The sequence below is a fragment of the Camelina sativa genome, chromosome 20 (genome assembly GCF_000633955.1).
Source record: "Camelina sativa cultivar DH55 chromosome 20, Cs, whole genome shotgun sequence".
Taxonomy (NCBI): Eukaryota; Viridiplantae; Streptophyta; class Magnoliopsida; order Brassicales; family Brassicaceae; genus Camelina; species Camelina sativa.
Window position 1 is genome coordinate 4,923,366 of NC_025704.1, and position 24,930 is coordinate 4,948,295.

General features: G+C 35.3%; 2 protein-coding genes and 4 long non-coding RNA genes across 31 annotated transcripts; 5 read left to right on the forward strand and 1 right to left on the reverse strand.

Annotated features, from left to right (window-relative positions):
* Nucleotides 144–24,930, forward strand: LOC104769371 (WPP domain-interacting tail-anchored protein 1-like). Of its 2 annotated transcripts, XM_010493568.2 has the most exons (5): nucleotides 147–294; nucleotides 521–1,142; nucleotides 1,238–2,427; nucleotides 2,542–2,721; nucleotides 2,860–3,143. In XM_010493568.2, exons 2-5 carry the CDS (start codon nucleotides 536–538, stop codon nucleotides 3,001–3,003), a joined length of 2,121 nt encoding a protein of 706 aa, XP_010491870.1. In that variant the 5' UTR covers nucleotides 147–294; nucleotides 521–535; the 3' UTR covers nucleotides 3,004–3,143. The 2 variants fall into 2 exon arrangements, with proteins under 2 accessions (XP_010491871.1, XP_010491870.1); XM_010493569.2 differs by lacking the exons at nucleotides 2,542–2,721; nucleotides 2,860–3,143 and adding an exon at nucleotides 24,797–24,930 and having other exon boundaries at nucleotides 144–294; nucleotides 1,238–2,362.
* On the reverse strand, nucleotides 3,117–4,882 carry LOC104769370 (putative inactive serine/threonine-protein kinase At5g11400). Of its 2 annotated transcripts, none has more exons than XM_010493566.2 (6): nucleotides 4,668–4,882; nucleotides 4,334–4,557; nucleotides 4,072–4,210; nucleotides 3,831–3,967; nucleotides 3,633–3,741; nucleotides 3,117–3,542 (listed from the first exon to the last, which is right to left on the reverse strand). In XM_010493566.2, exons 1-6 carry the CDS (start codon nucleotides 4,741–4,743, stop codon nucleotides 3,232–3,234), a joined length of 996 nt encoding a protein of 331 aa, XP_010491868.1. In that variant the 5' UTR covers nucleotides 4,744–4,882; the 3' UTR covers nucleotides 3,117–3,231. The 2 variants fall into 2 exon arrangements, with proteins under 2 accessions (XP_010491868.1, XP_010491869.1); XM_010493567.2 differs by having other exon boundaries at nucleotides 3,194–3,542; nucleotides 3,834–3,967.
* Nucleotides 7,179–14,336, forward strand: LOC104769368. 11 transcript variants are annotated; one of them, XR_002036992.1, is made up of 19 exons: nucleotides 7,179–7,379; nucleotides 7,516–7,610; nucleotides 7,716–7,767; nucleotides 7,866–8,018; nucleotides 8,138–8,305; nucleotides 8,418–8,499; nucleotides 8,567–8,595; nucleotides 8,685–8,804; nucleotides 11,986–12,065; nucleotides 12,180–12,436; nucleotides 12,540–12,571; nucleotides 12,740–12,794; nucleotides 12,910–12,991; nucleotides 13,067–13,213; nucleotides 13,347–13,430; nucleotides 13,546–13,603; nucleotides 13,754–13,833; nucleotides 13,948–14,121; nucleotides 14,258–14,336. It is a non-coding gene; the product is annotated as an uncharacterized LOC104769368 (long non-coding RNA). The 11 variants fall into 11 exon arrangements; XR_002036994.1 differs by having other exon boundaries at nucleotides 12,745–12,794; XR_002037001.1 differs by lacking the exons at nucleotides 11,986–12,065; nucleotides 12,180–12,436; nucleotides 12,540–12,571; ... (6 more) ...; nucleotides 13,948–14,121; nucleotides 14,258–14,336 and adding exons at nucleotides 8,903–8,939; nucleotides 9,025–9,145; nucleotides 9,260–9,311; ... (6 more) ...; nucleotides 10,413–10,477; nucleotides 10,562–10,596.
* LOC109131366 lies at nucleotides 14,442–15,349 on the forward strand. 4 transcript variants are annotated; one of them, XR_002037005.1, is made up of 5 exons: nucleotides 14,442–14,478; nucleotides 14,568–14,706; nucleotides 14,789–14,855; nucleotides 14,994–15,131; nucleotides 15,268–15,349. It is a non-coding gene; the product is annotated as an uncharacterized LOC109131366 (long non-coding RNA). The 4 variants fall into 4 exon arrangements; XR_002037008.1 differs by having other exon boundaries at nucleotides 14,589–14,706; XR_002037007.1 differs by having other exon boundaries at nucleotides 14,600–14,706.
* LOC104769367 lies at nucleotides 15,984–19,404 on the forward strand. Of its 10 annotated transcripts, none has more exons than XR_002036984.1 (18): nucleotides 15,984–16,000; nucleotides 16,085–16,132; nucleotides 16,345–16,390; nucleotides 16,527–16,641; nucleotides 16,734–16,868; nucleotides 16,966–17,034; nucleotides 17,149–17,192; nucleotides 17,300–17,332; nucleotides 17,500–17,586; nucleotides 17,706–17,827; nucleotides 17,891–17,931; nucleotides 18,028–18,148; nucleotides 18,264–18,405; nucleotides 18,498–18,561; nucleotides 18,643–18,771; nucleotides 18,854–18,920; nucleotides 19,043–19,181; nucleotides 19,318–19,404. It is a non-coding gene; the product is annotated as an uncharacterized LOC104769367 (long non-coding RNA). The 10 variants fall into 10 exon arrangements; XR_002036983.1 differs by having other exon boundaries at nucleotides 17,706–17,750; XR_002036987.1 differs by having other exon boundaries at nucleotides 17,149–17,196; nucleotides 17,706–17,931.
* LOC109131365 lies at nucleotides 19,499–20,518 on the forward strand. 2 transcript variants are annotated; one of them, XR_002037002.1, is made up of 4 exons: nucleotides 19,499–19,596; nucleotides 19,789–19,895; nucleotides 19,987–20,118; nucleotides 20,216–20,518. It is a non-coding gene; the product is annotated as an uncharacterized LOC109131365 (long non-coding RNA). The 2 variants fall into 2 exon arrangements; XR_002037003.1 differs by having other exon boundaries at nucleotides 19,793–19,895.

A 24,930-nucleotide genomic window follows, 5' to 3' on the forward strand; every position in this document is an offset into this window, starting at 1 on the left:
GCTACTAGTTTCTCTATTTGGTATAAACAGATACAATGTCCCATATCTGGAAACAAACAAATTTATAGAACAGAGACGTACACTTCTTCTTGAGTCATACACTCACACATACATTAATTAAAAAAGCTTTCCTTTTAAAAATTAGTAAAGAGTTTACTGTCAATATTCGTTTAATTAAAAGCTTTCTTCTGAAAAAAAAAGTTTTTTTCGATTCCTTCTTCTTATCGATCTCTGTCTCTGTCTCTCTCTCTCGCTCGCTTCTTTGATCTGAATCCTGTGCTTTCGTTTCTTCATGTAAGTTTTCTCCTTTTCATCCTTTTAGCGTCAATCTCAAATTAGTCGATCGGAATTAAGTAAAAAGATCGGAACTTTTTTACCTAGATTTTTTTAGGAATCGAAAAGTTCATGATTTTAGCAGAATCCATGATCGTTGCATCTAGTTTTTTTTAAAAGCCCTAATTTTTTCAGGTCTCTTGATTCAATTTATTGACAAAAAGTGATGCTTTTTATCTGTTTGCAGTTATAAAAAAATTGAATGATGGAAACAGAAACGGAACATAATAGAACTGTCTCTGTCGATGACAACGACAGCCTCGTACCAGAGCCAAGTTCAACAACAAAAGAAAGCTTTTTTGAAGATTTCTCGCTTACAGGGCAAGTTATGAATCCACAACTTTCAAGTGCTGGCGAAGTTTTGACAAAAGTTGAATTGGATTTTGCTTTTGTCTCTGAGAAATTGGTCAATCTAAGTCTTCTTACTATGCAACTCGGCACCAGGGAAAATGATTTTGAGTCTTTTGTTTCTAAGAAAGTAGATGAAGAAGAAGAAGAAGAAGAAGAAGAGTCTTTGAGTAATGATGATTCGGCTGAGAAGGCGTTGGAGTTTGATCTCTTGTCTTCAATTCTCAATTCAGAGGTGAACGAACTTGAATCGCTTCTTGGTTTTCTCCAGGGTGAGATTCAAAGTGCGCGTGTTATGATATCTCCGTTTCAACATGATGGAGAAGCTTTCTTGGATTTGGAAGGGAAGTTGCATGATGCTGAACAGTCTTTGGGTCAGTTAATGGACCAAGTGGTGGAAATGAAGAAGCAATCTTCTAACTTTCAGAGGTTATCTTCTGGTTTGGATGAATTTGGAAGCTGTAAGTGTCTTTAAACATATGTCATGATGACTATAGCTGGAGAAAAATTTCTCAGGCTTTGATTAAAGTTATGTATGTTAACTTTGTTTTGGCAGGGTCTGGAGGACAAACTGCAGTGTCTCAAAACGATGGTGAGTTTGGTGATCTTAGTGCTAAGATCAAAATGCAGACTGCTGATCAGCAAAGAAATGTTTTGAGGATGCTTGAGAAATCTTTGGCTAAGGAGATGGAACTTGAGAAGAAACTAAGTGAATCAAGAAATTTTGAACGAGAGCTGGAGATGAAACTATATTCATCCGAGCAGGATGTTGTCTACATGGAAGAAGTTACTGAAGATGCGTTCTCGAGGTGGCTTGAGGCAGATAATGCTGCTGAAGTCTTTAAAGGAACGTCAAAGGAGATGTCTGGAAAACTCCAAGTTCTTCAGTTCAATCTAAGCGGCTCTTTTAAGCGGGAAGATAACTTGAAGTCTGAGCTCGTTAATTCAAAGGAACGTTTAGAAGCTAAGGAATGCGCCTTGCACAAACTTGATAGCAGCAATGCAAGACTTCATGACTTTCTTATGGCGCAAACAGAAGGCTTAAAAGAGAGTTTGAGAGAAGCTGAGGAAAAAATGATTCTGTTGAACACTGAGAATTCCTCATTAAGTGAAAAAGTTAACTCCCTTGAAGATCAACTGAATGAATATGGGCTTCAAACAGAAGATGCGGATGCTACTTCTGGTGCTCTGATAAAAGATCTTGAACGTATCAATGAGGAACTGAAAGATAAGTTAGCCAAAACTGAAGCAAGGGCTGAAGAAGCAGAATCCAAGTGCAAAATTCTAGAAGAAAGCCAAAAGGAGCTTCAAGACGAGTTGGGGACTTTCAGAGACAAGGGCTTCACTCTGGAGAAGTTAGCATCGCTTGAGAAACACTTGAGGGACTCAGATCTTCAACTAGAACATGCAGTTGCAGCTGTTGAAGCAAGTAAAGAAAAGCAGAACTTGTTATACTCTACTGTTTCTGATATGGAGGATGTGATTGATGATCTTAAATCCAAAGTTTTGAAGGCTGAAAACAGGGCTGACTATACAGAAGAGAAGTTGATTATGGTATCTGAGTCTAATGCAGAGCTCAACGAAGAACTGAAATTCTTTAAAGGTAGATTGAAAGAAGGGGAGAAATATTTACATCAAGCAGAAGAAAGAAAAATTCGGACCGCTAAAGATATTGCTATACATAACAAGATCATGAAAAAACTGGTCATGCAACTAGCTGCTGAACGAGAACGACTTCATAAACAGGTATTAAGACTTTAACGCATATACTCACAAACCCAGTTTGGTGTTATTTCATGTCCTTTGTAGCTTCACCATCATCATAGTGGATGCTTAGATATTGTTATACTTTTTTTGCAGATAACTAACTTGTCAAGAGAGAATTGTGTGTTGATGGTGAAGTTGAAAAAGATTGGAAAAACTGGTATTATGGAGAGTGGCAATGGAAATGAACGTTCACCAAAGTCTGACCAGAATGCTTCTTCTTGCCATCAAGAAAGTAGTCCTCAAGCCACCGTCACTTCAGTAATTAATCCAGAGGTATATTAATTCTGATTTTGCAGGCATCTAAGTGAATTCTACCATTCAGCTTTCAGATGGAAGAATTGAATATTGACTTTGTTCTTTGAAGACCTTATAAAAATGTGATGTTGGTCGCTGATTTCTTTTTTTCTGTAGGAGGAAGAAACAGAATTAAAAGCAGATATTGGAAGTGTAAGGAGATTAGATGTTGGCGCTCTTGGATTGAAGCACATTCTCGTTGCAATATTTGTGATCTTATTATCGTCAATGGCTTACTTCATATCTCAGCAAAACATCTAAAAGTTTTTTCACTTTTTCTGAGTCTCATAGGCGCCAGTTTTGTCATAGTTTACAATTACAATGACAGACTATTTTGTAGTTCTTTTTGGCTATCCATCACTGAGAATCTGCTATAAAAGTTAAGATATGATTCTTGTTTATATGTCTTGGCTAAACCATGCCTTTTCCACTTATTACAAGTAAACCCCTATCTTTTATTATTGTCAAACATCAATAAACCTCTACACGTTAATCCTCAATCTCTGAAATATAATCAAGAACATCCAAAACTTGTTGCATCAATGGTCGTTTCTTCTTGTCCCGCTTGGTGCATCTTTGGATGAGTGTGCCCATCTGTATTGCCGCATTCGCAGGGTAATCTGTTCCAAGTCGGGGATCGATTATTTCCTCAATCATATAATGATCGGGCAAGATAGATGTATTCCAGACATCTGAGCTTTGCATGATCTTGATTAATAGTTTTCGATGGTTTGAACCAGATAAAAGCTCAAGCAAGATCAGACCAAATAGGTAAACATCAGACTCCATTCCCATATGAGCTGCATACAATATTACACAATTGTCTTTAACATTGAACAGTGTTACATTAATCAGACTTTGCAAAACAAAAGTTAGGACTTTTGGTGTACCTGCCATTACACATTCAGGAGATACGTAACCAGGTATTACCATGACTTGACCTACTGTCATCAAGCTCGGTTTGATTGATTCAAGATAAAACAGTTTTGCATTGTAATGCTGATGGAAATCCAAACTTATGTATTAATTTCGAAAGATGATAAAACAAAAAGAGAGAAGAAGAATTGAACTAAAAAAAAAACAATTACCACCTCTTCAAGCATAATGTTATGCTTTTGAAGTTCTTGATTTAGCGGGAACTTGTTGATCGAGTGGAGAAAGGCAACACCTTGAGCTATTCCAATGGCTATTTTAACCCGTATTACCCATGGCAATGCATCTTCTTCTGTTGAAGGAAACATGAAAGTATATATCATATATATGTACAGCAAAATTTGTATATACTGATTTTCAGAATGGACTCAATAGTGAACTAGAAGAGATCTTAACTTCCGAAAATGTGACTGTCCAAGCTTCCTTTGTGCGAGTATTCAAAAACCAAGAAGAGTGTTTTGTTATCTTCACAACAGTAACCCAAAAGTTTGACCAAATTGGGGTGAGAAATGTGTTGTAGAGACCTCGCTCTTGCCTGCAAACTCATAGTTTTTTTTTTTTGTGCTCATCAGATAAGTAGACAATACATACAATATGGATTTTCTAAGACGACTTAACAATTTCAGAAAAGTAACCAAAATGGACAGACTTTGCTTACCATCCAGTCCTGTAGAGGGCATACACTATCACATTCCATGACAGAAACAGCGATTCCTTTTCCATTTCTTGATGGAGCAAATGTTGTTTTATGGACGTAGCCCCTGTAGTATTTTCGAACAGAGCCATCCTCGCAAGTTTCGACCCTGTCTTGTCTGAAATTCTTGGTTGCTTTCTTCAAATCCGTAAATCTGAAGACTCTCAGATCCTCGTTTTGTGCCTCCACTTTTCCATACACAACATACATAAATTTGAGCTACGTATTTTTCTTTTTTTTTGTAAACATTACATGTAAACAATAGTAAAAGTGCATTTGAAAACAGAGATGCATGTACCTGAAATTAGAGGAACGGTGAGAGGCTGGTAAGCAAAAGGTTGTTGTTGTTTGAAAGGCTTTACAATGTTTCCCATTGTTGATGAATGATGATCAAAGGCTTCTAAAGCCTTGTATTCTCAATCTCTTTGGATCTCTCAACAACAAAATGGAATTTTGCAAAGATACTCATTCTGGTTTCAAGTCATCTTGTTGGGTTTTAAAGAGTTACCAAAAAAAAAAAAAAAAAGTTATTCCAAGGTCAATATCCAACCCTTTGAAAAACTTACTTTGAGCCTTAGAAAAATACACAACCACTATATGTCAGTAAGTTTACTAAATTCTGGAAAACATTAAAAGTAAAGAAACCGAGAAAAGTGTTAAGAGCCAATTTAAGTAAGTTATTTGACTTATTTATTGCTTTGTTGATGAGAAGCTCTTCTAAGACGACTTGGCCATTTCAAATAAGTGTTAAGAGCCGATTATAGTAAGTTTTTTTTACTTCTTGATTTGTTGATTAGTTTAGAAATAGCGGCTGTAAATGGTAACTTTGAAACGTGTATTGTAACCAGAAAATGTATTGTAACCAGAAATGTATTGTAACCAGAAAACGCGTTAATTTGTTTTGCTTCTTTAGTTCTTTTCTAGTATATTAGCTAAATTGAACATTTATGTATTATTTCCCTTCGTTGGTGAAGGGAAAGAGGAAGATATTTAGTAGATTTTTTTGGCTTCAAGGTTTTAAGTTTTAACAGATCGCATAGGGTTTTAATAAGAGTTTCAAACTTATGAATGAAGCTACCAAAAACAGAGGTTTAGACTGGCCTCAGAATTAGAGCCGTTGTAAAGAATTATGAGGCCACAAGCCCAAAAATATTTTTAGGTCTATTACAAAAAAAATTAAATGAAAACACAAATAAATAAGAGTTTTGAGTGTAAAATATCTTAGATATTTTTCCACTGCTTACACCACTAGGTTAAAGGAACTTTCTGTAAAATAGGGTCGATTATAGACTTATATATTTTGCGGCCGCAAGCTGATGCTTCATCAGCTTGGGTCTTGGGCCGGCTCTGCTCAGAATTCATTAAACAGTTTCTCAATCAAGTGTACAGATGATGTCGGTCTTATGAGGTTACTGTGAGCGAGAGAATGGTTCAGGAGTTTTGGCAATCTTGCTATGTATCCAGCACAAGCCTCAAGAGACTAACGTTGCGTTTTCAGCAAATATGCGATGAAAACCACAAGAGTGTTTCGTTTGATACTTTTGAGTACTCTGATCCAGTAGTGAAATTTGATTCGTTAACTGGAGGGAGTCTATATCTATGCATGATGCATGATCAGATCAACAGGGCGAAGTTTACAGATGATGAAAAGGAAAACTAAGCTTCAAACTGTAAAACAGGTCTTATCTTATGAGTTTAGGATTTGTAAATATCTGGAAGTGCCAAACTTGAGCTAGTAGTATTATATCGATTTTCTATAACGTACGTAGCATGTTATTTTATTATGTTGACAATGATATAAAAGTTTAAAATCGTGTGAGATAAGAAAACCTATTAGAATTAGAACCGTCTCTGGTTATTACTTCAGACTCTTCACTCTGACTTCCAATACTTTTTAGCCATTTTAATCCTTTATAGGCAATTGCGATAGTACCCAATTGTTATGTCAATCTCAGCATGTGAGTTCATCACACACGGTAACGTGCTGAACCATTGGTTCTCCTGGAATCCTCAACGGCCTAGAGCTTGACTTATTCCACACGCTAACTCCATCCCCTGTTCCAAAACACCACAACATTATGTGCTTGTATTGTGGAAGAGTCTGGGAAAACTTGTTGACTGATCATACTTTATGCGTCCTGCTAGAACGAGAGAAAACAAAGAAAGATATGAGCTCTTTTCTTACAGATTTTATAATTAACAAAGAAAGATATGAGCTCTTGTTACAGATTTTATAATTAACTTTCGCTGGTTTAATGTTGGCTTTGCAAGGGGAACGATCACTTGGGGACTATAGTTTAGTAAACAAATCATGAGTAAGTCAGTTACTTTTTTTCTATGTATTTTCATGATTAGGACCGGTTAAAGAGAAACCTTACTAATTTAGAAAGTTCTAATCAAGAATTCCAAGAAGAAAGTAGCCTTTTTTTTAAAATGTAAAATTTCCTTTTATTATAAACATTAAAAAGTGATTTTTTAAATTTATTAATATATTTATAACATACTATTAAAGATAAAATAAAAAAACCTTTTTTTTTTTTGTTTTATAAAGATCATAAAAAATTAGTGATTTCCTTTTTCCAAGTAATACTAAGAAAAGGACAAGTAAAAAAAATTCTTTTCGTTTTTTTTTGTCTTAAAAAAATCATAAAAAATAGTGATTTTCTTTTTCTAAGTAATTTCTTTAAATTACAACGGTATGGATAATAAAAAAAAGAAAAGGAAATCCATATTTTTTATTTGTTTATTAAGTTTGGGTCGGTCGAGTCGACAACGCTCCCACACTCTCTTTATTATAAATAGACTAACACTCGCATAATCTAGGTCTTGCTCTGGAGAAATCAAATTAGAGAATAGAGAATTTAGAGAGAGAGAGAGAGAGAGAGAGAGAGAGAGAGAGCGATTCTAATGGCGAGAGAGAGAGAGAGAGAGCGATTACAATTGGTGCGCGGGGATTCTAAAGCAGGGCGACGAGAGAGAGAGAGAGAGCAAAGCGAGTCGAGTGAGAGAGGTTTATTTTCTAAACCCTAGCTACTATGAATCAGATTCTGAGAGTTTCGTTTGTTTGTTTTTTTTCCTTGTATATGCGATCTTAATTATTATTGGGTTTGTTTGTTTCTTTGTTTTTGGGTGAAACTACGAAACAGGGTTCGTGTTCCAATTCCAACCAGGAGAAGGATGACTCTCAGATCGATTTTGGTTTCAAGGAAGTGGACGATTCAGAAACCCTAAAAAACGGAAGGTAATCTCTACTCTTAGGTCTAGGTCTTTTTTTTGTTTGTTAATTTTAATTAAAGGGGTTTAATTTGTTTGTTTCTTTCTCTTCTGGTGTTCGTGTTCCAACCAGGAGGGCGATTGATTTTATCTCACTCTGTTTTTGGCGTGTTCTTACAATTTTAGTAAGTAACAACAAACTCTGACATATATGTATTTGTCTGCGCTCTCTAAAATTTGATCACTTTCTTTCTCTTTTTGGTTGGTTGAAACTACCAAACAGGTGTAGGTGTGTGTGTGTGTGTGTTCGTGTCCCCCAGCCAGAAGGATGAAGTTTATTCTGAGAACAAACACTGTCTCTCGCCGGCGACAGTGTTCTTTTACAGTAAGTAACTACTACATCAAACTCTGCAGGTCGATTATATAAACAAGCAAGGTAACATATTAGTATGTCTCTTTGGTTTCAATTTTATTAGATTTGGGAATGTACCTTCTTTTTTAAAAGATTAACGAAGGTTCTTCTAATCCTATATATATATATATATTCTTGTACAGATGGGAGAAATATGCTCTTTGATTTGAAGAATGATGAAGAAGGGATTCTGAACATCATCAAACTGTTCCTTCCTTCTTGTTACAGAGGTGGTCTTTCTTGACTCAATACGTCTCTTAATATTCCACTTCAGTCCACTTCAGTCTTCCCAATCCTTACTTCAGTCATCAGTTAAGTCTACTTTAAAAGTTTAAATCTCTTTTTTTTTTACATTATTGGATTGAGAATTGACATTTTTTTTTTTCTTCCCATTGTTTTCTAACTTCTTTGTTGCTTCTCTAGATTTAGATGATGGTGGAGATGTATACATATGCATGTCTAATTTTAGGGATGACCGCCGCCCCAACCACAACAACAATCCTCTGTAAGTAAACTTGAGATCCTTTATCTTGTCTTCCTATGGCTTTCAGGCTGATGTTTAAGCATTGCAGAAGGTTCTCCAATCCAGTCCAGACACTTGGTGAGGTTTCCTTTGCTCTTTTGATCTTATCTCTTTCATCCTTGTCATTTGAGAGCTTGCTTGGTTTGGTCCATCTTTTTATTTTGCAGGGTGATGATGGCAATTTTCTCTATTATACTGTATGTTCCTTCACTCTCATTCTCACCTAGAAGCTACCAGTCCATATCCCACGTTCTTCTTGTATCCGCAAGTTTAATGACACTATACAGGTTGCTGCTGCTTTGAGATATTCCGTATAGACCTTTTTTTTTTTTTAATGTCTTGACTGCTGTTGATGACCCTTCTTTTCCCTCTCTCTCTCTCTCAGGCCAATTCATAACACAAGTAGCCAAGTGAGGAGCCGAGTTGAGTAGCCATACGTGAGAGCTATAAACTATTTTGGGTCAGTTCTTTGTCATTTGATTTCTTGTTTTCTTTTTTTTCCTGCAGAGTTTTGGTGGCTTCTGAGCACTTACATACTTGATCTTTGCCCCCGAAGGACTCAATCAACCTTGAAAAGTCACTAACCATGCCTTGAAGCCTTTCAAAGCTGCCGCTGATCACTAACAAGGTTTTTGTTTTCTGAATCTCCATCTGCTTTTCTTTTCTTCTTGTGTGGATCCGACAATGTACTCTGTTTTCACATGTCTCTTTCTTTCTGGGTTGTGCATGTTGTCCATGTAAGATAGTAAGATACACAAGGAGCCGATGATCCATCCATTTAGACATCGATCAAAGTAAGTAAGCCCTACTACTCACTCTCTTGCCTTTTCTTCATCTCAGATTAATGGATATTTTAATTTCTTTATTCTAACATCTGAGTTTACTTTACACAGTTGTTAGGATTCGCTTGGTGGTTCTGCAAACAGGTGAGATTTTTTGATGGGATTGTTTGTTACTCGCTGTTTTCATGCTTATTGCTGGAGATGTGATCCTTGTCATTTGATTTCTTGTTTTCTTTTTTTCTGCAGAGTTTTGGTGGCTTCTGTGCACTTACATACTTGAGCCTTGCCCCGGAAGGACTCAATCAACTTTGCAAAGTCATTAACCATGCCTTGAAGCCTTTCAAAGCTGCCGCTGATCACTAACAAGGTTTTTGTTTTCTGAATCTTCATCTGCTTTTCTTTTCCTATGGTGTGGATCCGACAATGTACTCTGTTTTCACATGTCTCTTTCTTTCTGGTTGGTGGATGTTGTCCAGGTAAGATACACAAGGAGCCGATGATCCATCCATTTAGACATCGATCAAAGTAAGTAAGCCCTACTACTCACTCTCTTGCCTTTTCTTCATCTCAGATTAATGGATTTTTTATATATTTAATTTCGAAATTCTAACATCTGAGTTTACTTTACACAGTTGTTAGGATTATCTTGGCGGTTCTGCTAACAGGTGAGTCTCCCAGTTGTTAGAAGGTTTGTTCAGTCTGTTAGTGACCACGCCGTTGGAGTGGGAGTCATTTGTGGAGGATGTTTGTTCAGTTGACTGGTGGAATCGAGGAGACTTATTGCAGATCAAACTCAAAGGACTAAGGTTTCATTTTTCTGCAGGTTTCATTAACTGTCTCTTCATATTCTTCTTGTTTGCAGTTCTCATATTTCTCTCTTTCTTTTTTGTTACAGAAGCAGTTAGGAGTTTTTTTTGGAGAAGATTGCCAAACCCCTTAAACGTGTATGTATCACACCTTCTTGCTTCCTCAACCATCAATTCAGCTTCTCTCTCTCCTCCACGGTTTGCCTTCCAATTTTTTTTTTATTATCTCGGTTGGGTGGTTTTGTAAGATTGATTTTTTTTTTTTTTGGGTTATCTTGTCTTGTTTGTGATGTTCTGTATTGAGTAGCTGAGACGAGAGCTATGGAGTTGGGTGAAATCAGCATCTGTTTTTCTGCATTCAAAACTAATTAGGTCAGTTTTCTGAAATCTTCATCTGTTTTTCTTTTTGTGCGGATCCGACAATGTACTCTCTTTTCACATGTCTCTTTCTGGTAGGTGCGTGTTGGCCATGGAAGATAATCACAATGCCGATCCTTGGACCAGGTAATTTTATTTTGTCTCTAAATTGTGTATTAGTAATAACTCTACTTCAGTTCTTGTCATTTGATTTCTTAGTTAAACTTGCAAGACCCTTGACAAAGCTGTCGTCTTCTTTCAACTTTTCCAGGGCAGACAAAGCTGTGTTGTCTTCCTTTGGCTTTCAGGCTTGATGTGAAATCATTGCAGAAGGTTCTCAAATCCAGACACTTGGTGAGATTTCCTTTGGTCTTTTGATCAAATATCTTTCATCCTTTGCTTATATCATCAGATTTTGTTATATGAAAGACTTATGTAAGAGTGTTCTCTATGTTTGGTGTCCTGCAGATCTATCAACATCAGCATAACAAGCAGATGAGCTGTCCTCCAATGGCCCAGAGTCTCTCCAACACGCTTTATTTCAAGCGGTTTTTACCCTACTATGCCTTAAATGTTCTAGGAGGGCTTGACAAGGATGGTACATTGCTCTTCTTCTTTTTCTTCGTTGTGATGTGGCTATAAAAGAGGTTCGTTGTGTGATATTTTTTTTCTTGATTATATTAACGGTGTGTGTTTACTTTGGACGCTGTTGGATCAGATGAGAGAGTTGGATACGGTGCTCAAGGTTCTAGTTCCACACTCATCATGCCTTTCCTTGACAACCAGCTCAAGTTGCCGAGTCCTATTCTGCTACCTAAACAGGTTTGTTGATTATCTTCATTCCTGCTTTGGTGTTATGCATTGTAAGCATAAAATTATCATTCAGTTGCTTATTTATTCGTCTTCTGTGACCATGTAGGATTCGAGGACACCCCTTTCAGAAACCGAAGCAGTTGACTTGGTTAAAACTGTTTTCGCATCTGCCACAGAGAGGGGTATCTACACTGTAAGTCTTCTTTTGTCACAACGCCACCAAAAACTCAACCTATGTGTTCATATCATTTACGTTTAGTCTAAGATATTACCAGAACATTTACTTAATCTATATCCCTGTTCAGAAACAGTATACCGTTTGGATTCTGGTTTAATTGAGGATGCAGATGTGAAATTCCATAGTTTCATCGATACCCAAATTGGTAGAGAATTGATGTAAAAAAGAAAAGCATGTTTGAAGTATTATTGATTGAGCTTGCTTGGTTTGGTCCATGTTCTTATTTTGCAGGGTGATGATGGCAATTTTCTCAATTATACTGTATGTTCTTTCACTCTCATTCTCACCTAGAGGCTACCACTCCATATCCCACGTTCTTCTTGTATCCGCAAGTTTAATGACACTATACAGGTTGCTGCTGTTTTGAGATATTCCGTATAGACCTTTTTTTTTATGTCTTGACTGCTGTTAATGACCCTTTTTTTCCCTCTCTCTCTCTCTCTCTCTCTCTCTCTCTCTCTCTCTCTCTCAGGCCAATTCATAACACAAGTAGCCAAGTGAAGAGCCGAGTTGAGTAGCCATACGTGAGAGCTATGGACTATTTTGGGTCAGGTAATTCTTTTTCTGTCTCTGTATTAATTCTCTATTATTTGTCACTTTATACTTTAGTNGTTTTTTTTTTTTTTTTTTTTTTTTTTTTTTTTTTTTTTTTTTTTTTTTCTGCAGAGTTTTGGTGGCTTCTTTGCACTTACATACTTGAGCTTTTCCCCGGAAAGACTCAATCGACTTTGCAAAGTCACTAACCATGCCTTGAAGCCTTTCAAAGCTGCCAATGATAACTAACAAGGCTTTTCTTTTCTTATGGTGTGGATCCGACAATGTACTCTTTTTTCACTTGTCTTTTCCTTTCTGGTTGGTGCATGTTGTTCATGTAAGATACACAAGGAGCCGATGATCCATCCATTTAGACATCGATCAAAGTAGTAAGCCCTACTACTCACTCTCTTGCCTTTTCTTCATCGCAGATTAATGGATTTTTTATATATTTAATTTCGAAATTCTAACATCTGAGTTTACTTTACACAGTTGTTGGATTCTCTTGGTGGTTCTGCTAACAGGTGAGATTTTTTGATGGGATTGTTTGTTACTCGCTGTTTGCAGGCTTATTGCTGGAGATGTATCCCGACCTGCTGCCATCGATTTTACACCAGAAGTATTCATTTGTATCATCTTATGTAACTTGCAAGACTCTTGTTAAGCTCTTGTCATTCCTTTAATTTTTCCAGAGCAGACAAAGCTATGCTGTCTTCCTATGGCTTTCACATTTCTTAATCTTCATCAGTAAGTATACTTTAAAAGTTTATTTTTGTTACAGAAATTTTTGTACATTATTGGATTGAGAGAATTAACATTTTTGTCTTCCCATTGTTTTCTAACTTATTTGTTGCTTCTCTAGATCTAGATGATGGTTGAGATGTATACATATGCATGTCTAATTTTAGGGATGACCACCGCCCCAACCACAACAACAATCCTCTGTAAGTAAACTTCAAATCCGTTATCTTGTTTTTTTTTTTCAAAAAAATAACTAATAATCTCTTCTTTACTCTCAGGATCCATGCATTGTTGATTAATAATTTTCGGTGTAAGTTCGTGTCTTTGCAAGTGATGGATGTTCTGAGGAGGAGGACGTTGCTTTCATGGCGTTTCTTCTTCAAATCTCATCTGTTTTGACGCGCGAGAACCGAAAAAAAAAGAAGGTAAATTTTCTTGGGGTTTAAATAATTACTGTCTTGTGTTTCTTCAACTCTCATCTGCATGTTTTGCCTTCTTAAATACGGTTTTTTTTTAATATGGTGCATTTGTTTGTTTCTTTTGGCGTTTCTGTGCTAGCTCTCTACAAAACCAACTCATCCATCACCAGATAGGAGAAGAAGCTCAATCCGATGTAAAGACTTCATTGCTGTTTTCGAACAAGTCAGGCAAGTCGTTCCATTTCTCATAATCTCAATAAGTTAGCTTCAGTAGTTCCCCATCCACATAACTGAGACTGATATATTTTTTTGTGTTTTTGTTTCTGCTGTTTCTCTAGCTGATTGAGATGGCGCTGAATTATGATCCATACGATGTAATACCCCTCTTCTTGCTCTGTAAGTCATCTCAGTTTCCTCTCTCTGCTTTTTTTTATTTTATTTTATTATATTTCAAGTTTATCTGTCTCCTTCTAACCAATGATCCTTGTTTGCTTCAGTAGTTCCCCAACCATAATTGATACATAGATGAGCTACTTATTGTTTCAGAATCTTGAAGCTCTTCACTTCATAGCTCCAGCTTTTGCCTGCACCCCAAAGAAGTACACCACATCTGCCATAATTTTGAGGTTAATACCCTCCATCCTTATCCTTTATTTTATTTTCTTGTGTTTCATTTTTTTGGATCCCTCAACCAATTACAATCTCTTTTTTTTTTTTTTTCTTGTTTATTGTGGTGTTAGATCTTGTCACCTTCTCTTCTCTTCTCTACTCTCAGGATCCAAACATTATTGATGAATACTGTTTGGTGGATGTTCGTGTCTTTTCAAGTAATGGATGTTCAGTGGACGTTGTTTTGATGGCGTTTCTTCTTCAACTCTCGTCAGATTTGACTAGAAAGTCCACAACGAAAAAAGGTAAATATTCTTAATGTTTACGGTGCGTCTCTTCAACTCTCATCTGAATGTTTTGCCTTCTTAGATAAGAGTTCGTTCATTTTGTTCTATATGGTATCTTGATGCGTTTGTTTGTTTTGGTGATTCTGTGAAACAGCTCTCTACAAAAACAACTCATCACCGGAGTGGAGAAGAAGTTCAATCATCGACTCCATTTCTGTTTTCGAACAAGTCAGGCAAGTCGTTGCATTCTTAATAACCATTCTTAAGCCTTTCCTTCATCTCTGATTAATGGATTTTTTTATTAATTTTGAAATTCTAACATCTGAGTTTACTTTACACAGTTTGTTAGGATTCTCTTGGCGGTTCTGTTAACAGGTGAGTCTCCCAGTTGTTAGAAGGTTTGTTCAGTCTGTTAGTGACCACGCCGTTGGAGTGGGAGTCATTTGTGGAGGATGTTTGTTCAGTTGACTGGTGGACTCGAGGAGACTTATTGCAGATCAAACTCAAAGGACAAGAGTTTCAGAATCTTGAAGCTCTTCACTTCATAGCTCCAGCTTTTGCCTGCACCCCAAAGAAGCACACTACATCTGTCAAAATTTTAAGGTCAATACCCTCCATCAGAGATTATTTTGTTTCTTTCACTTAATAAGTATGTTGTTCACTCTTTCATCGCATGTCTAATCAGGGATGACCTGCCCAACAAATAACAACAAGTCAACAACAAGTCAACAACAACAATGGGAAAATCATCTGTAAGTAAACTTAAGATCCGTATCCTTTCTTTTATTTTCTTGTGTTTCAATTTTTTGGATCCCTCAACCAATTACAATCTCAACCAATTTATTGTGGTGTCATACCTTGTCACCTTCTCTTCTCTTCTCTACTCTCAGGATCCAAACATTGTTGATGAATACTATTTGGTGGAAGTTCGTGTCTTTTCAAGTGATGGATGTTCAGTGGACGTTATTTTGATGGCGTTTCTTCTTCAACTCTCATCAGATTTGACTAGAAACTCCACAACAAAAAAGGTAAATATTCTTGGGGTTTACGGTGCGTCTCTTCAACTCTCATCTGAATGTTTTGCTTTCTTAGATAAGAGTTCGTTCATTTTCTTCTATATGGTATCTTGATGCGTTTGTTTGTTTTGGTGATTCTGTGAAACAGCTCTCTACAAAAACAACTCATCATCGGAGTGGAGAAGAAGTTCAATCATCGATGCAAAGACTCCATTGCTAATTTCGAACAAGTCAGGCAAGTCGTTCCATTCTTAAGCCTTTTCTTTATCTCTTATTAATGGACTTTTTATATTAATTTCGAAATTCTAACATCTGAGTTTACATTACACAGTTTGTTAGGATTCTCTTGGCGGTTCTGTTAACAGTTAGAAGGTTTGTTCAGTCTGTTAGTGACAAAGCCGTTGGAGTGGGAGTCATTTGTGGAGGATGTTTGTGGACTCGTGATGTTTCAGTTGACTGGTGGTCTCGAGGAGACTTATTGCAGATCAAACTCAAAGGCCAAGGTTTCATTTTTCTGCAGGTTTCATCAACTGTCTCTTCATATTCTTCTTGTTTGCAGTTCTCATATTTATCTCTTTCTTTTTTCTTACAGAAGCAGTTAGGGGTTTTTTTGGAGAATATTGCCAAACCCTTAGACGTGTATGTATCAAACCACCTTGCTTCATCAACCATCAATTCAGCTTCTCTCTCTCCTCCACGGTTTGCCTTCCAATTTTCTTCTTCTTTTTTTTTATTATCTCTGTTGGGTGGTTTCGTAAGATTGAATTTTTTTTTTTGGGTTATCTTGTCTTGTTTGCGATGTTCTGTATTGAGTAGCTGAGACGAGAGCTATGGAGTTGGGTGAAATCTTCATCTGTTTTTCTGCAATCAAAACTAATTAGGTCGGTTTTCTGAAATCTTCATCTGGTTTTCTTTTTGTGCGGATCCGACAATGTACTCTCTTTTTACATGTCTCTTTCTGGTAGGTGCGTGTTGGCCATGGAAGATAATCACAATGCCGTTCCTTGGACCAGGTAACTTTTTTTTTTCTCTAAATTGTTTATTAGTAACTCTACTTTAGTAAAGCTTGCAAGACTCTTGACAAAGCTGTTGTCTACTTTAGTAATTCTTAATCTTCCTCAGAAATTGTTTATTAGTAACTCTACTTCAGTTCTTTGTCATTTAATTTCTTAGTTAAACTTGCAAGACTCTTGACAAAGCTGTGTTGTCTTCCTCTGGCTTTCAGGCTTGATGTGAAATCATTGCAGAAGGTTCTCATATCCAGACACTTGGTGAGGTTTCCTTTGGTCTTATGATCAAATATCTTTCATCCTTTGCTTATATCAGATCTTGTTGTTTTTAAAGATATGAAAGACTTATTTAAGAGTGTTCTCTATGTTTGGTGTCCTGCTGATCTATCAACATCAGCATAACAAGCAGATGAGCTGTCCTGCAATGGCCCGGAGTCTCTCCAACACGCTTTATTTCAAGCGGTTTTTACCCTACTATGCCTTAAATGTTTTAGGAGGGCTTGACAAGGAAGGTAAATTGCTCTTCTTCTTTTTCTTCGTTATGATGTGGCTATAAAAGTGGTTCATTGTATGATCTTTTTTTCTTGATTATATTCCGGAAAAGGGTGTGTTTACTTAGGACGCTATTGGATCAGATGAGAGAGTTGGATACGGTGCTCAAGGTTCTGGTTCCACACTCATCATGCCTTGCCTTGATAACCAGCTCAAGTTGCCGAGTCCTATTCTGCTACCTAAACAGGTTTGTTGATTATCTTCATTCCTGCTTTCGTGTTATGCATTGTGAGCATAAAATAATCATTCAGTTGCTTATTTATTCGTCTTCTGTCATCATGTAGGTTTTAGCCATCAAAAAGTCACTAACGATGCCTTGAAGCCTTTCAAAGCTGCCGCTGATCACTAACAAGGTTTTTGATTTCTGAATCTCCATCTGCTTTTCTTTTCTTATGGTGTGGATCCGACAATGTACTCTGTTTTCACATGTCTCTTTCTTTCTGGTTGGTGCATGTTGCCCGTGTAAGATACCCAAGGAGCCGATGATCCATCCATTAAGACATCGATCAAAGTAAGTAAGCCCTACTACTCACTCTCTTGCTTTTTCTTCATCTCAGATTAATGGATTATTTATATATTTAATTTCGAAATTCTAACGTCTGAGTTTACTTTACACAGTCGTTAGGATTCTCTTGGTGGTTCTGCTAACAGGTGAGATTTTTTGATGGGATTGTTTGTTACTCTCTGTTGCATGCTTATTGCTGGAGATGTATCCCGACCTGCTGCCATCGATTTTATACCAGAAGTATTCATTTGTATCATCTTATGTAACTTGCAAGACTCTTGTTAAGCTCTTGTCCTTCTTTTAACTTTTCCAGAGCAGACAAAGCTATGCTTTCTTCCTATGGCTTTTAGGCTGGTGTTAAAGCATTGCAGAAGGTTCCTAAATCCAGTCCATACACTTGGTGAGGTTTCATTTGCTCCTTTGATCAAATCTCTTTCATCCTTTGCTTATATCATTTTTTTTTTTAAATATATAAAAGACTTATGTAAGATCTTATTCTCTGTGTTTGGTGTCCTGCAGATCTATTAACATCAGCATGACAGTCAGATGAGTATTCTTGCAATGGTTCAGCTTCTCTCCAGCACGCTTTATTTCAAGCGTTTTTCCCCTACTTAATGTTCTATGAGGGATTGACGAGGAAGGTGAAATGCCCTTCTTTGTTTACTTCGTTACATTGTGTGATCTTTATTTTTGATTATATTCAGGAAAAGGGGGTCATATGAGCAAATTGGATACGGTGCACAAGGTTCTGGTTCCACACTTATCATGCCTTTCCTTGACAATGAGCTCAATTCGCATGTCCCCTTCTGCTACAATGTACTCACACGTCTCTTTTTGGTAGGTGCATGTATTGTTGGCCATGGAAGGTACACAAGGATCCAAGTGACGAGTCGAGATGTTTGTTCTGTTGGCTGGTGGGGACTCGAGGAATCTGCTTGCAGAACCAAACTCAAAAGGCCAAGGTTCGGTCACATCTCTTAATCTTCCTCAGAAATCAGAAAGCCACAATTCTCTCATTCTTGCTCAGTTTCTCTCTTGTGACCCCTGAAGCCGATAATTAATGTTGATGTAATCCAGTCTCTGCAGCAACAACTTTATCCTTAAGATTGATCGGACAAATAAGCCTTGAAGCCATTCAAAGCTGGCGCTGATCTCTTGCCCAAGAAAGACGATTCACCCCTACCATTATTTGATAGTTGCTACATTGAAATCTAACGAGGTTTGTTTTCTGAATCTTCATCTGCTTTTCTTTTCTTATGGTATGGATTCGACAATCAGTATACTATGTTTTAACATGTCTCTTTCTGGTAGGTGCATGTTGGCCATGTAAGATAGACAAGGAGCCGATGATCCATCCATGTAGACATCAATCGAAGTAAGTAAGCGCTACTACTCACTCTCTTGCATTTTCAGGTTTATCTATCTCCTTCTAACCAACGATCCTTGTTTGCTTCAGTAGTTCCCCAACCATAATTGATACATAGATGAGCTACTTATTGTTTCTGAATCTGGAAGCTCTTCACTTCATAGCTCCAGCTTTTGCCTGCACCCCAAAGAAGTACACTACATCTGCCATAATTTTAAGGTTAATACCCTCCATCAGAGATTATTTTGTTTCTTTCACTTAATAAGTATGTTGTTCACTCTTTCATCGCATGTCTAATCAGGGATGACCTGCCCAACAAATAACAACAAGTCAACAACAAGTCAACAACAACAATGGGAAAATCATCTGTAAGTAAACTTAAGATCCGTATCCTTTCTTTTATTTTCTTGTGTTTCAATTTTTTGGATCCCTCAACCAATTTATTGTGGTGTCATACCTTGTCACCTTCTCTTCTCTTCTCTACTCTCAGGATCCAAACATTGTTGATGAATACTATTTGGTGGAAGTTCGTGTCTTTTCAAGTGATGGATGTTCAGTGGACGTTATTTTGATGGCGTTTCTTCTTCAACTCTCATCAGATTTGACTAGAAACTCCACAACGAAAAAAGGTAAATATTCTTGGGGTTTACGGTGCGTCTCTTTAACTCTCATCTGAATGTTTTGCTTTCTTAGATAAGAGTTCGTTCATTTTCTTCTATATGGTATCTTGATGCGTTTGTTTGTTTTGGTGATTCTGTGAAACAGCTCTCTACAAAAACAACTCATCACCGGAGTGGAGAAGAAGCTCAATCATCGATGCAAAGACTCCATTGCTGTTTTCAAACAAGTCAGGCAAGTCTTTCCATTCTTAATAACCGTTGTGATACCCAATTTGGTCTCTTGTTCCTCTGGTAATGGTATTTGATGTGTTATATCATTGTAGGGAAACAAGTGTTAAAAACATAGCTAGCACTACAACCCTGATTCTGAAATATCAAGCCATTCATCAAAAGGAAAAATCTAGATGATGCAAATTCAAGATAGGTGAGCCAAACTGTTTCAAAATCAGCAGGCTTCCCTTAATGTTAGGGATGATGCTCTGATTTATGACCCTAACGATGGAAACCCCCTTTTCTTGCGCTATAAGTCATCTCAAATTCCTCTGTTTTTCTTTATTTTGTTATGTTTCAAGTTTATCTATCTCCCTCTACCAATAAAACTTATTTTTTGTGGAAGAAAGAGGTACAATTGTATTGGAACTCGAGAAGGCACCAGAATTCAGAGAAGGATGAAGTTTATTCAGAGAACAGACACTGTCTGTGGCAGGCGACAGTGTTCTTACAGTAAGTAACAACTACATCAAACTCTGGTCGATTAAAAACAAGGTAACATATGTCTTTGGTTATTTTAATGTGTTGATTCTTTTCACTGTAGGGAAACAACTAAAACTTAGCTAGCACTACTAATCCGATTCATCAAAAACAAAGCCGTCACAAGGAAAAAATCTAAATGATGGATAATCAAGGCAGGTGAGCAAATCACTGTTTCTAAATCAGCAAGTTCGAGGTAGGTACCTCTAAACATTAATCCTTAATCTCTGCAATATAATTCAGAACATCCAAAACTTGTTGCATCAATGGTCGTTTCTTTTTGTCATGCTCAGTGCATCTGTAGATGAGTTTACCCATCTGTGTCACCGCATCCGCTGGATAAAGGTTCCCAAGTCGAGGATCGATTATTTCCGCAATCTTATGATTATCTAAGCTTTGCCTGTTCTTGATTATCCATTTAAGGAATCCTTCATATCTCGAACCAGTTAAAAGCTCAAGCAAGATCACACCAAATATGTAAACATCGGACTCCATTACGAAACAACCTATATATACATTCCACAGTTGTCAGTCTTAAACATTTTGAAGAATGAATATCAGAAACCAAATTAGTTATATATGATTTTTTGGTGATACCTGACGACTCAGATTCAGGAGGTATGCATTTGAATATTCCAGCATGTCGACCTTCATCTACCAAACGATGTTGTTTGTTTGAATCAAGATAAAGCAATTTAACATTGTATTGCTGATGATCATCCAAGCGTTAGATATTAATTTCCTAAGNAAAAAAAAAAAAAAAAAAAAAGAAGAATAGAAAATAAAAATTATTACAACCTCGTCAAGCATAATGTTATGCATTCTGATTTCTCGATTTATCGGGAGCGTGTTGAACGAGTGGAGAAAAGCAAGAGCTTGAGCTGTTCCAGTGGCTATCTTAATCCGTATTTCCCATGGCAATGCTTCTTCTTCATCTTCTGATGATGAGGGACACATGAAACTCTATATGTACTGCAAAAATAATATATTTATATATATACAGATTTTTTATAAATGGGAAGAGATCTTAACTTCCGAAAAAGTGACTGTCCAAGGGTACTCTGTGCGAGTATTCGAAAACCAAGAAGAGTGATTTGTTATCTTCACAACAGTAACCCAAAAGCTTGACCAAATTAGGATGAGAAATGTGTCCTAGAGACTTCACTATTTCCTGCCACTCATAGTTTTTGTGCCCATCAGATAAGTGGACAAGACATACAATATGAAAGAGAGTCAGGCTTTTGCTTACCATCCATTCCTCTAGAGAGCATGATGACCTATAATATTCCAATTCCATGACAGAAACAGCGAGTCCTGTTCCAGTTCTTGATGGAGCAAATGTGGTTTCATCGAGGTATCCCTTGTAGAATTCTCGAACAGAGCAATCTTCACATACTACTACCCTGTCTCTTTTGAAATTCTTGGTTGCTTTCTTCAAATCCGTGAATCTGAAGACTCTCAGATTCTCGTTTTGTGCCTCCACTTTTCCATATACATACATACATTTGATCCACGTATTTTTGTAAACATTACATGTAAACAATAGTAAACGTGCATTTAAAAAACAGAGTTGCATGTACCTGAAAGTAGAGGGACGGTGAGAGGCTGGTAAGCAAAAGAAGGTTGTTCTTGTTTGAAAGGCGTTACAATGTTTCCCATTGTTGACCATCAAAGGCTTCAAATGCTTGTTGTTTCTCAATCTCTTTGGCTCTCAAAATTTGGAATGGAATTCACAAGTTCGATCTCATAGGGTTTTAATAAGAGTTTGAAACTAATGAAAGAAGCTATCTTATATAATAAGAGAAGGTTTTTTCTAACTTTGCCAAACAATGTGACATTTGGTACTCTAATTTTGTGACACATGTCATTCTCATTAATTTTTAAATTTAACATTCTATTTTTTTATTTGACTTAATTTTATTTGTATCTTATGTGCTGTATTGTTAAAGAAGACAATTGTTGTATAGTTTGCTTCTTGAATTTTTTTTCAACATTGTTACAAAAATATATTCCTTCCATTTTTTAGTTTTAGAATCTAATATATTTCATAATGAAATCATATACAATAGAACCTAAAAAAAAAAATACTGATCAACCCAACTAAAAAATATAAACAAATTGAAACCAAATAAAAATAGAAAATGGTTTCATACTTTTAAAGTAAAACTGAAACCAAATTAATTTATGATAGACTAATTTAAAAATATAGAAGATTTTCTAATATATATATATATATATCACATTATATTCAATAATCATATATAATGTATTAAAGACATAACTCAAATTTTTATTTAATAGTATTCGGTAAGTTACAGTTTAACTGTCTTTAAAACATATGTACTTAAAAAAATGGTATCATAACATAATTGTTTTATCTTCCCCATGAAATAACAGAAAACAATAGTTTCAAAATTAATTTATTGTTAATTATACTATTTATTTTAAAATTATTAGAAATAGAAACAATTTATAGAAGAAAAACATATTTATATTTAATTTGATACACTTTTATTTTCATGAATTTTATTAAAAATTAGTTAGACTTAGAGTATAAGATATTTGTTTTGTGATATCGTTTCAATAAATTATTTTAAAGTTGACTTATCATATTATAAAATTATTTGTTGTTAATTATTACTTTTATATATGAAAATAAAATTAAATATATAAGACAACATAAGTTATCTATCAAAGTAAGGTCTTACACATTTTTTCCTTAGAATACTTATCAGTTTTTTTTTTCTAAAAAACCCAAACTATAAATAAATTAATTTATCTTAATTATTTAATGAACATACAAATTTAAATTAACTTTACTGTAACTAGTTGTCTTATTACTATAAACTATAAAGTGGTTTCATACATTTCAAAGTAAAAGCTGAAACCAAATTCATTTATGATATACTAATTTAAAAATAAAAAGGATTTTCTAATATATAAAAAATCACATTATATTCAATAATAATATAAATTGTTTTAAAGACACAACTCAAATTTGTATTTAATAGTAATTTATAAGTTACAGTTTGATTCGCTATAAAACATATGGACTATAAAACATAATGGTATCATAACATAATTGCTTTATCACCCTATGATATAACAGAAAAAATAATTTCAAAAATTAATTTATTGTTGATTATACTATTTATATTAAAATGATTAGAAATAGAGATAATATATAGAAAATATATATATATATTAAATTTCACACACTTTTCTTTTCAAGATTTTTTTTTATAAAAACTGGTTAAACTTATAGTATAAGATATTTTTTTTGTGATATCGTTTTAATAAATTATTTTAAAATTTACTTATCATATATAAAACTATTTTTTGTTAACTATTACTTTTAGATGATGAAAATAAAATTAATATATAGGACAACATAAAATAATTTATCAAAATAATTAAGTAAGATCTTATATTTTCTTTCTAGATTATTTATCAGTTTTTTATTTTCCAAAAAAGAAAATATATAATTTATCTTAACTATTTTACGAAAATACCATATATAGTTGACTTTGCTATAAATAATAGTCTTATTACTATAGTAGCATACTGTTTTAGTAATTTCAACAATATATTGTAATAAAAATTATTTAGTATGTACTTTAACTTTCCTCTTTTTCATGATCCTTCTTTGAAATACTATATAACATATATAAATTATAAATTGTAGTTGAACCGTAGTATTATGAATATTATTTTTTAAGACATATATTAGCAATTACATCTCTATATATCATATATAATTGAATAGAAACTTTATTTTATATTTGAAGTTAATAATGCATATATAAACCACGCATCGCAGCGGTGGACCTATGTAGAAGGAAGGGGGGTCAACTGACCCACCTAAAATAATAAAATGCATTTTTTTGCATGTAAATCTGCCAAGAATCAGTAGCACAGTTGGTTAATTCCCCATAGATTGGTTAACAATATTTTTTAACATTTTAACATGGGCTACTTTCTAATAACAAAGAAAAAAAAGGTTTAGGCTGGCCTCAGAAATCAACCCTTTGAAATATTCAATTACTCACTCAGGCTAAACAAAGAAAGTGGCACACACACAAGGCACGGTCTGTATCCATATAAGCCACGTTTGTGGAAATTTTTCTCAGACTCAATTATAGAAAGAAGAGAGAGTCAAGTCCAGTTTGGTAAGTTTTGTTAAGTTGATGAGACTTAGAGGAAGATTTTAATTATTGCAATGTTTTTGATCCTAACGTTGGCTTACTTTTCAGAAATCTCACAGTCTCCAGTTTTATTTTGTTGTTCTATAAATAAACCACTGAACTACAGTGTTACTGTTGCAGGGATTTCATCTTCAAACAATGGCAATGGCTGATCAGCATGCAGAGACATCTTCAATTGCATTAACGGAAGTATCTTAAGTGGATAATCCAAGTGTAGAACTTTGTGATTACTTTGATAATTATGAAAACTCTGTTGAGAATGCATTGTTTCCACACCTGGTATTTATACTTAAGAGGTAACATTTATCACATTTGTTTCTTGATCAAGTCTCCCTTTAAGATTGGGTTTATATATGACCTTGGAACCTATTTCTGTATTTCAAGATTTAGGTTTATGTGTGTGTTTGGACGTTTAACTCGAAGACACCAAAATTGTCTCAAGCATCGCTTGAGAAACACTTGAGGGACTCAGATCTTCAACTAGAGCATGCAGTTGCAGGCTTGCAGCTGTTGAAGCAAGTAAAGAAAAGCAGAACAAGTTATACTCTACTGTTTCTATCTTTCTGATAGGGAGGATGTGATTGATGATCTTAAATCCAAAGTTTTGAAGGCTGAAAACAGGGTTAACTATACAGAAAAGAAGTTGATTATGGTATCTGAGTGCTATACATAACAAGATCATGAAAAAACTGGTCATGCAACTAGCTGCTGAACGAGAACGACTTCATAAACATGTATTAAGACTTTGTATGCTTATTGTATATATCATCAGTACCTCTAAACATTAATCCTTAATATCTGCA